Raw genomic sequence first — 10,078 nt, 5'->3', positions numbered from 1 at the left:
ACTGGTATTTCACTGACAAAAATGCTATCTTCCATGAAAGACATCCCTGATTAAAACAGCATTAGTTCATAACTAGAATGAGATAATTTAAAAGCAGGTTGGTTTTGCTTTTAAATAACTAAAATTTTGTGTATTTCTTTACCTTGTGGCATTGATCTTTGCAGACCTTGATGCTCATCCGTCCAGTGGACTGTTGCCACAGTTAACAATCCTGGTGCCAGTGTTTACAGACTTGTTCAAAGCTTGCTGAAAGCACTGGATAACAACAATCCACCCATCTGGATTGTCAACACTAAAGAAGCAGACATCTGCCAGAGTAATTTGGCTGACTCCAACAGCCCTCATTTATGGGAATTACAAGGCATGCTGGCATAGACGTACACAATATGTCCAGAAACTTATGTGATTTCTTCTGGACAGCTTCCATTGGAATCTCCAGTGTGACTGCCATTCTGTACAGTAACTCTTGAAAATTTTTGTAAGTATCTGGCTGTACTTTTGAGTATCAACAGCAGCACAGCCTCATCTGCAGACAAAGGTAATACAGTGTAGAAACTGCACGATTAACAGCCTGCAACTCCTCTTCCTCAGAGTCTGTGATACAGATGTTTCAATCATATACGAAGTTCACATGCTTGGGATGAAAAAGACCTGACTGTAATTGATGTAACAGAAGCAGGTACAATTTGGCTAGATTGCTGGCATAGATAACAGTCAAGAAGAAATGTTGCAAGGATACAATAGTCACGAAATCATGTCACTGCTAGATCTTGGATAACAATCACAAGTATTGCAATAATGATCTACTGCTGTAATTCAGATCTCAAACATTGTAAGGTTCTGTACACCACAGTGCTAATACCGTATGAATGGCAGGAGTAAACAGTAGAATAGTCAATCAAGGACTGGTATGGCAAACAAAAGAGATAATACCAGGTGAGTCCTTTGTAGGTTTTGAATTTCACTTCACAATAGCAGAATGAAAAGCTATCTGATTCCTCCTGCTAGGACTCAGGAGGAGAAACCCAGACCCACGTCTTAAGTATGTGACTCGGCTTACCACATGAAAAGCAGAGCAGAGCACTTCTGTGTTCTCTTTAGGCATCATAACTTCTTGTAAACACCTCTGAGCTTTGTGTTCACTTTAAGACTCACTTACAAAATGACATATCTCAAGAATGTACCTCACATCCAAAGCAGTGTAAAAATACTTTGTAGACCCATAACACGATGTTATTGCTTCACAAGAAACAAGATTCTTAAAACCTGACGTTTATACTGTGTCATAAAAACAAAACATTAGTAGAAACAATTCAGATGAAAACACAATTCTTTTAAAAAGGAATGAAATGTAAAAAAGAATTAAATAAAATACGACATTATTGATAAAAAAAATAGGTAAAAACCAACCAATTGTTTGGATATTTACAAAGTGATGATTTACTGTACGCCTGGTTTGTGAAAAGTAGTAGTAGTAGAGTTGGATTAATTTCTCTTACAGCCCCATCTGAGCAGTATGTCAACTCTTATCATGCAAACAGACTCAGAGGATACAGCTCACTAAAAGAATCTGTACTGACATGCATGGAACACAAATACACCTTCAGTAGAATTTATGGGTAAGACCTGTGACAATATTGGTAATAACATTCCTTTACTTTACCCAGACTTCTTTCCTATAAAGTTGCAAATAGAAGAACTGCTGCTCCTCTCAAGTCATAGTCCGTCTTACAAGCATCGTGTATTAGCAAGAGTATTTATTGCCCTTCAGAGGGCTTGATCCACTAACAGTTCCAGTAGCATTGGTCCAGCACTTTCAAGAGACAATACTTCTGAAGAAATTCTCCTGCCTCAGCGTTAGTTACGCAAAACAAATGACTCACCTCAGCACTATCAAAACTGTGTGAACAGTAATGGTGAAGAGTAGAAATTACAGGCATTTTAGCAGACTTGCACTGGAAGCCAGGTTCATGGTCTCTCCCAGATATCATGCACACAAATGAAGTTCAAAATTGCAGTTGCACGTCATGCTTTTGCCTGTACTTTTTCTTGCCTGAAATTCTCTCACCTGACTGTAAAGAACAGGGGCCCAGCCTTTCTTAGCCTTTTTATTATTCTTTTGAAAGACATTCCTGCTGTTGGTGGTTTCAGAAAAATTGACTGTGGCTCATTCACAATCATTTTGTGCACTAGGGATTTCTCTTAGAAATGCAGATTCTTACATCAAAACAGACCAATTCAAACACTTTTTACAGAATACAAATGTAAGTGCAAAGATGGACATATAAAATTGTATTGTGTTTGCATGCCATGGTTTTGGTAGCAGTGTAGCCATAGGGTACAGGGGTGGCTTCTGTGAGAGCTGCTAGAAGCTTCCTCTATGTCCAACAGAGTCAATGGCAGTCAGCTCCAAGACAGACCCACTGCTGGCCAAGGCTGAGCCCATCAGCAGCAGTGGTAGCAACTTTGTGATAACATATTTAAGAAGGGAAAAACACAACTGTGCAACAGCTGTCAGAGACGAGAGGAGTGAGAATATGTGACAGGCACAACTCCGCAGATATGAAGGTCAGTGAAAAAGGAGGTGGAGGAGGTGCTGCTGGTGCCAGAGCAGAGATGCACTTGCAGCCCATGGTGAAGACTGTGGTGAGGCAGGTTGACCTTCTGTAGCCCATGGAGATACAAAGTAGAGCAGGTATCTACCTGCAGGCTGTGGAGGACCCCATGCCAGAGCAGGGCAATACCTGAAGGAGGCTGTGACCCCATGGGAAGCTCAGGCTGGAGCAGGTTTGCTGACAGGACTTGTGACCTCATGGGGGACCCACGCTGGAGCAGATCATGAAGAACGGCAGCCCGCAGGAAGGACTCACATTGGAGAAGTTCATGGAGGACTGTCTTCTGTGGGAGGGACCCCACATTGGAGCAGGGGAAGAGTGTAAGGAGTCCTCCCTCTGAGGAGGAAGAAGCGGCAGATACAACAAGCAATGAACTGACCACAACACCTTTCCCTGACACCCTGTGCTGCTGCAGGTGGAGAAGGTAGAGAATTGAGGAGTAAAGTTAAGACTGGGAAGAAGGGAGGGGTGGAGGGAACGTGTTTTAATATTTGTTTTTTTTCTCATTACCCTACAACGATTTGATTGATAAAAAATTATTTTTTTTTTTCCCCAAGTCAAGTCTGTTTTGCCTGTAACAGTAATTGCTGCATGATCTCTCCCTGTCCTTATCTTGACTCATGAGCTTTTCATTATATTTTCTCTCCCCCATCCAGATGAGGAGGGAGAGTGATAGAGTGGCTTTGGCGGGCACCTAGTATCCAGCCAGGGCCAACCCACCACAAAAGTACAGCTTGTTTGATGAGGTACAGTTGATTGAAGAGAAACCAAATAGTCTAAAAAGACATACACAAAGGCCAGGCATTCTGGCAGACATAGCAAAACCTTCTAAAGGCAGACTGAGGTTAATAAAGCTTAAAAAAATTACATAAGGATTTCATCTATACTCTGAAGTCCAAAGCTATTCCTTGCATTATGATACTGATGAGCCTGTCTGCTTACAGATTTATCTTGAATCTAACAGCAGATAAGAAACTTATCTGAATCTGCTGTAATCAATATGTCAATATTTATAATTCTGTTATTCAATTTTTGCCTAGTAGTCTAGCTTTTATACAGCACGTTCACCATCACCACTGCTTTTTTATTCACTAAGAAGCTAATATTGCTTCAAGAATATTCCTTCCTTTTTCCACTTTACTGATTAATACGGAATCCCTTAATAGAATTACATATGGACTGTTTTGCAAAAGGTCTTTTGAAATAAGAAACTTAGTTGTTGGGAGGGGGGATTGGCTTCAGGGTATTTTTTGTTTGTTTTTAAATAGTGAAAAGAACAGTTCAATTAATTTTAAGCATGGTGTATTGGCAAATTATTCCCATGAGAACAGACCATTTTATTCAGTAGGAAGAATCCTAAGAAAGGATGAACACAGTGACCAATACACGTACCGTTATCTTTTGCCAGAAGGAATCACATGCCTACTCAGATCTTCTGTTGTACAACTCCTTAAGGAATGCGTACCTTTCTACGCAGTTCCTCCAAACAAAATTCTGAAATTCTTTTCAAAATAACAAACAGCAGAAAATATTTTAAAGTTTTCCCAAACACGAAATTTATTTGTAACACAAAAAAATGCAGCATTTCATTCTATGAATACATAGACTATAAGTCAACAGGGGACTGAAACAGCTATTCTGGATCTTGGGCAGAAATTCAGTAAAAGTCACCTAGTTTGCAGGGATTCATCCCCACCCTTTCCTTGTACATTCTCCTGCCACATAAACAGAAGATGACTTTAAGTTGTCCCAATATTTGGAGCTGTGCTCCTGCACAAGTCCAGAGCTGTCCTGTTATAAGCAGTATTGTGCCTACTTCATGTTAAATCAACAGGTTGATTCCAGATTCTATCAGTTCAGCACGGAGGAGCAAGGAATCAGTGCCAGGCAAGACTCTTCATTCCCTACAGTTAATAATGAAGTGTGTTAATTATCTCTGTTATATATTGTGAACTGCTGATCAGTTCTTTCCACTAATAGCACAGGGAATCTCCACTTTAATACCTGCTTCTTGGGTGGGAGGGTTTTAGAACTAAAACACTTACATTAGGTATTTAAGATAAACAGTCTATATATAATAAGGTACTAAGGTCACTCAAAAGACTGTCCACCTTCAAGAGAAAGTTCCAGGCTCTGGGTCGAAAATGAGTAAACACATGGTAAGTAATACAGCTAATACCCAAGAAGTAGTTGGAATTTCAGATACATGAGGTCATAACTTCCCACTGACCAGCTGTACCTAACTTCTTGTCAAATGTGCTTGCTAGATTTCACTTACATTCTAGTTTGAAGCAAAACAACTGGCCAGCCCAAAACCAGCGCAGAATATCTAGGATTCCTCTTCAAGTCTCAAGAAAGAACTGCAGTTAAGCAAATAAATCCTTTCTGGATTTTTTTTATCTCTATTTGTATCAGTGGTAAACAAAATGCACATACCAACTAATACCGCCACTCTATTCTTTTTACTCTGTCCAAGATCTTAAGAAAAGAATCAGGAAAAAAGAAAATCTATGCATGAGAAACTAAAACAGATTCACCTAAGTCTCTGACACAATGCACAGTGTATACTGTTAACTCTATTGCCAAAACAGATCTCTTAATAAAATAAATGCCACAATTTTTTTTTCTAATACAAAACATTCTAATACATTCAGTTATTTATCAAGCTAAGAAAATGCTGTGTTGTTACTCAAAACTAACCAAATGCTTTAAGTGCCCTGAAAATACCTCTCATGCACATAACTCCTTGCTTTTACATTCTGTAGGGATAAGAAAGACAGTCTGCATTTCATTGTCTGCTACTAGAGGATCACACAAATGAAGCAGCACACTATGAAGAGTTTGGGTTTGGTTTCAAATCGGTCTTCCAAAGTCTCAGTATGTGTGGCTTTTGGTTCAAACTACAAATATCTTCCACCTACACTCAAAAAGGACTGAAATACAGCTGTTTTATAAAATGTACAAGATCCAAACTAAAAAAAAAAAATCCAACAAAAAACAACACAAAACAAAACAACAACAAAAAAACCCCACAGCACCCTTTAAAATCAGTAGTAGTATGTTACTGGGCAAATTAACATCGACCAGGTAATTTTTGTGCTACTTTAAGGTTCAGTAAAATGATCTGTTAAGGTTGCTTAAATACTGTCTTGCATTGCAAAGTTTTTGGATTCTGATAATAGTAAAAAAATACTTGGCTTGATATAAGATACACTTGTTTTATTTATTGTTCAGTCAACACTGGGCATTAGGCTCAAACACTTGTACATGGCAATTACAATAGTTACAAGACCAAATAAAACGATGACAATTGTTCTGTAACCCATTCCTAGAAAAAGTCAAAATTAGTATGAGACAAATTCCAGGCACATTATCACCTAGATTTTATTTACTCACATATATACCACATCAGATTTCAGATGTTAAGAGCTTGTTTTTCATTGTAACAAGACCCAACGTAGAAGCAAGAAGAGTTTCTCAAAACAATTGTTATTGCTCTGTAAGCAGCACTAGTATATTATTTATTATAAAAATAAAAAGCCAATTTGATAAACGATGATAAAATGTAGACGCTAGTATATTAAAACATTCTATATTTTTACCAAAATTGATAGGTTCTAGATGAAAAGGAAAGAATGCAGACATCAGACTGTTAGGATTCCCAAAGGCATTATGAAGAGATGTACACAGTGCATTGCAAATCTGTAGGTGTACAAATGTTATCTACTGCTCTGAACAGGCAGAAGAGTCACTGAATTTATGGACATATGCTATTGATTTCTTAGCAGCCTAATTAGGAGGTTCTACTAATTATCACTAGAAGCACCTCAGATCTTCAACTATCCCTAAAAATAACAGCCAGTTCAAGGAGCACTAGAAGACACTAGGGAGAGCACTACAAGTTTGCCCCAATGTGATATTCTTCCATAGACATCAGCTTATAGACACAGTAGACAACTGAATAGACACTGTAAATGGACTTTGCAATTGATCCAGGTCAGTTGTTCTTATTTTAACTGTGCTTGTATTAAAAGAGAAGCATTTGAAAGCAAACGTGTGATATATGCTTCATACCTGTGGGTGCTATAGCTTCAGATAAGCAGCAGCTCTTGCCACATACACAATTACAGAGTGGACAGCTTGTTCCCCAACTCTCAATTCATATACCAACATATAAAGAGAAAGATTTGCTGTTGGTGGCAGCTCCAAAACACTCCTCCTGTTCTGCCTAGGCTGAGCTAAATTAAAAGTACCATTACAGAGCATGCATGGATTTGGCTTTATTAATTGAACAGAACTGTACAAATACAGAACGTGAGGGAAGAATACAAATTAGCAAAGGGAGGTTGGATGAGAAGTATAAAACCATATACAATTGACTTTCAAATTTGTCTTCTCTGTAGCCAGGCAATTAAAGTCAAAGAAAAGAAACCACTTCAATTGCCCTGAGGCAAGTACAGGCTCTACAGCAAGGAAATGAAAAGAATGAGAAGCAATAATTCTATTTGTCAGAGATGCTCTGCCCAGAAAGGATTAAACGCATTTTCCTCACTTGGGGAAAAGCTGGTATACCCAAAATGTCTTACTCAAAATCTGCTTAGTCCAGCAGGACATATTTTCCCATGAAACTTCTTACCAAGAAGTTACTTTGGCAAGACAGGCTGTTTTTCCAGAAAGTTTAGCAGTGAACGGTGATTAAAAATACCACAGTTCCAACAATGCTGGTCAGTTCTTCTACTTAACATCCTCAATCTGTGGATTAGTGTTGTATCATTGCCTGTTTTCAGCAGGAATCATTATTCTTTCCATTCTTCCCTAAGACTATGCAGCACTTATATTTCCTCCTTGGACGTCTTGTAACAGGTATAAAAACTAAATGTATACTCGCTATCTGTGACTACCATTGATATGTAGACTTGTCTAGACTATTAAATATCAACCTTACTTTCTTGTTCATACCATATCAGTGGTAGGTACTAGTGAAAATCAGTACAGTAAAAAAAGAAGAGAACCACTGTAAGAAATCACCTTCGTTAATAAAAATTAACATTTTGTTCCTAGTGTATGACAGTACAGAGAAAAAGCAGGAAAAGCAAAATGGAGAGCGAGGGAGGGAAACCAGGGGGATCTGGTACTCTTTCTGTGTAGTCAAGTTTCTTGGCCAGTTTCCTAGTGGCTGGCCTTGTCCAGTAGGATCTTTGGTTCCCTGCACTAACCTAAAGGTTAAAACAAGCATGAATTTAAGAGATGAGTACCAGCTAAGAGGTACACAGCCACTTCAACAGGTCATTTGTATCACTGACATTAAGAGATTAGCTAAATCTGAGCTGGCCCCATTTGCTTTCCATGTAAAATGACAAGAAAAAATGTTATGCAGAAACTCCTACCATTCCTTGCACAGGCTAATAGGTAAACTTCAAAGACTTTTTAAAATAAAAACTGAAGTTTACTTTTCTTTCTACATTCTTAGGAAGCATAGCTGACTATGTTATATTTTAGCTGGGAAAGGTCCATTTTCAGAAAGAAAATGCAGACAGATATAATTACTTAGGTATTAATAAAGATTTCTAAACATAAACTCTGAATAATATGACCTGATATAACACACATCGAAATACAATTAATGATTTCAGCTCTAACACAGTAGTGGTCTAAGCTATTGTTAAATTTCAAGCTTTTCAATCCTTTAGTGAATTAGTTTTGATCAAAAACTATGACAGATTACACCTTTACAACAGCTCCGCTTACTTATGTACATTAGTTCCTTTTCTTAAATTGCCTCAACTAGAGGTAAAGGTTTATAAACACCACAAATGGACATCACTGTTTCTGTGAACTTTGTTATACTGATCCATCAAAAGGAACTAATCTGTGCTGTTCTAAAAACATACAAAGAAACAAATTATTCATGCTAAAGAAATGTTTAAGTAGTTCTGAACAGATGGGATTAGAAGGATTATAGAAAAGGTTACTTCTTAATATGAGTCACTTAAAAAGAGTGAACTCATCAGCCATTGAAGTAGTTTCCATTCAATCTGTGAAATATATAAAGTGGGCACAGATAGAGAACATATTAATTTACAACTGGAAAAGCTTTCTTAAAATTAGAAAACTGCTTAACTTCTATGCAAGTGTTAAGTAACTAAGAATGTGTATCTCATCATACATGTTAATTCTCTCTCTTTTTTCTCAAGGTTTTCTACTCTCAGTTTCAAAATCTCTGCAAAAGGTAGAAGATGAAGATATGTTGCTAACCACATTAAGACTAGGAAAAACTCTTCAAAATGGAGACAGAACTGTGAACAGAGGAGCTATACCTTTGCTGAAGCATTACAAGACTGAAGACAGCAGTGTTTTGGACAAAAAGGATGACAAAAACATGAAGGTTTTGGTGAGTTTTCAGTTTTACATTTTGGCTTAATTGCAAAAAAAAAATTCTCTTTATAACACTTTAGAAAACAAGTACAATAATTTAAAGCAATAACCTGGTGAATATACAGAGATATCAGTTTAGCATACTACAGTCAAGAATAAATTTTCAACTGTAAGTATCTCATTCCAAGATTTCAAATGTGTAACTTGGACAGCTGAAAAAAAATCCGATTTTTACAAAACTATTTGCAACCAAAACCGGGGTGGGTGGAGGGGAGACAGGTTTGATTCAGAATGTCCCTACATGCAGCAACAGGTTTTTAACTTCATCAAATTTAAGACTCATTATTTTATAATGTTCTTTAGCATAAAACCATTTCAGCCAAAGACGTAATGCAGGTCATCACCTTTAAAACACTTGCACTGCTAAATATAAAGTATAAAGAGTGAACACAACTGACTTTAAATAAACTGCTACTCTTGTTTTCCCTTAAAACAGGACACAGGTTCCAGACATGATTTCTTAAATCGTGTTATGTCAATCAACTTAGGTAGAAAGCAACTGCCTTATCTTGCACTGCAGAGCGCCATGGCTTTTCCAGCTGACACTGAAACTCGAAATACTGAATCAATACAGGAAAGAGAGACTGCAGATGAAGAAAATTCAGCTAAATTCCCTATAGGAAGAAGAGAGTTTGACAGTAAGTATATTCTCATTATTACACAAAAATTATTTGGGTAAAGTATGACGTAATGTCTATATAGCAATTTGATAAAGGTTCATTTAGAAACTCCATGCCTATTGTGATTTGGTGCACAGCAAAGGAAGCATTTGTTAAAGTTTGTTAAATTACTAGTTCCAGAGGCCATAAAGAATTCTGGGTCTTTGATGATTTAAACTTTGATTTTTTTTTTCTTGTAGTGCTCAGGTGTATGCTGGGAAGAGTCTATCGACCTTGTTGGCAAGTCTGAAAACTACTGATCTACATGACCTTCTTTGAAGATTAAACATTTTATTATGGATTTAATGTAATTTGAAGTTACTGTGTTTTTAGTGTGGCGATATATAGTTTCCCATCACATTGTAGAGG

The 10,078-nt window shown here is 37.4% G+C and overlaps 1 protein-coding gene across 1 annotated transcript; it reads left to right on the top strand.

Annotated features, from left to right (window-relative positions):
* Positions 1–347: 347 nt before the first annotated feature.
* On the top strand, positions 348–9,959 carry PMCH (pro-melanin concentrating hormone). The gene is made up of 4 exons (XM_009958490.2): positions 348–459; positions 8,810–9,006; positions 9,487–9,688; positions 9,910–9,959. Exons 1-4 carry the CDS (start codon positions 348–350, stop codon positions 9,957–9,959), a joined length of 561 nt encoding a protein of 186 aa, XP_009956792.2.
* Positions 9,960–10,078: the final 119 nt, after the last annotated feature.

Source organism: Leptosomus discolor, chromosome 1, assembly GCF_034619465.1.
Source record: "Leptosomus discolor isolate bLepDis1 chromosome 1, bLepDis1.hap2, whole genome shotgun sequence".
Taxonomy (NCBI): Eukaryota; Metazoa; Chordata; class Aves; order Leptosomiformes; family Leptosomidae; genus Leptosomus; species Leptosomus discolor.
Note: the sequence above shows the minus strand (reverse complement) of the source record. Positions and strands in the feature narration are given on the sequence as shown.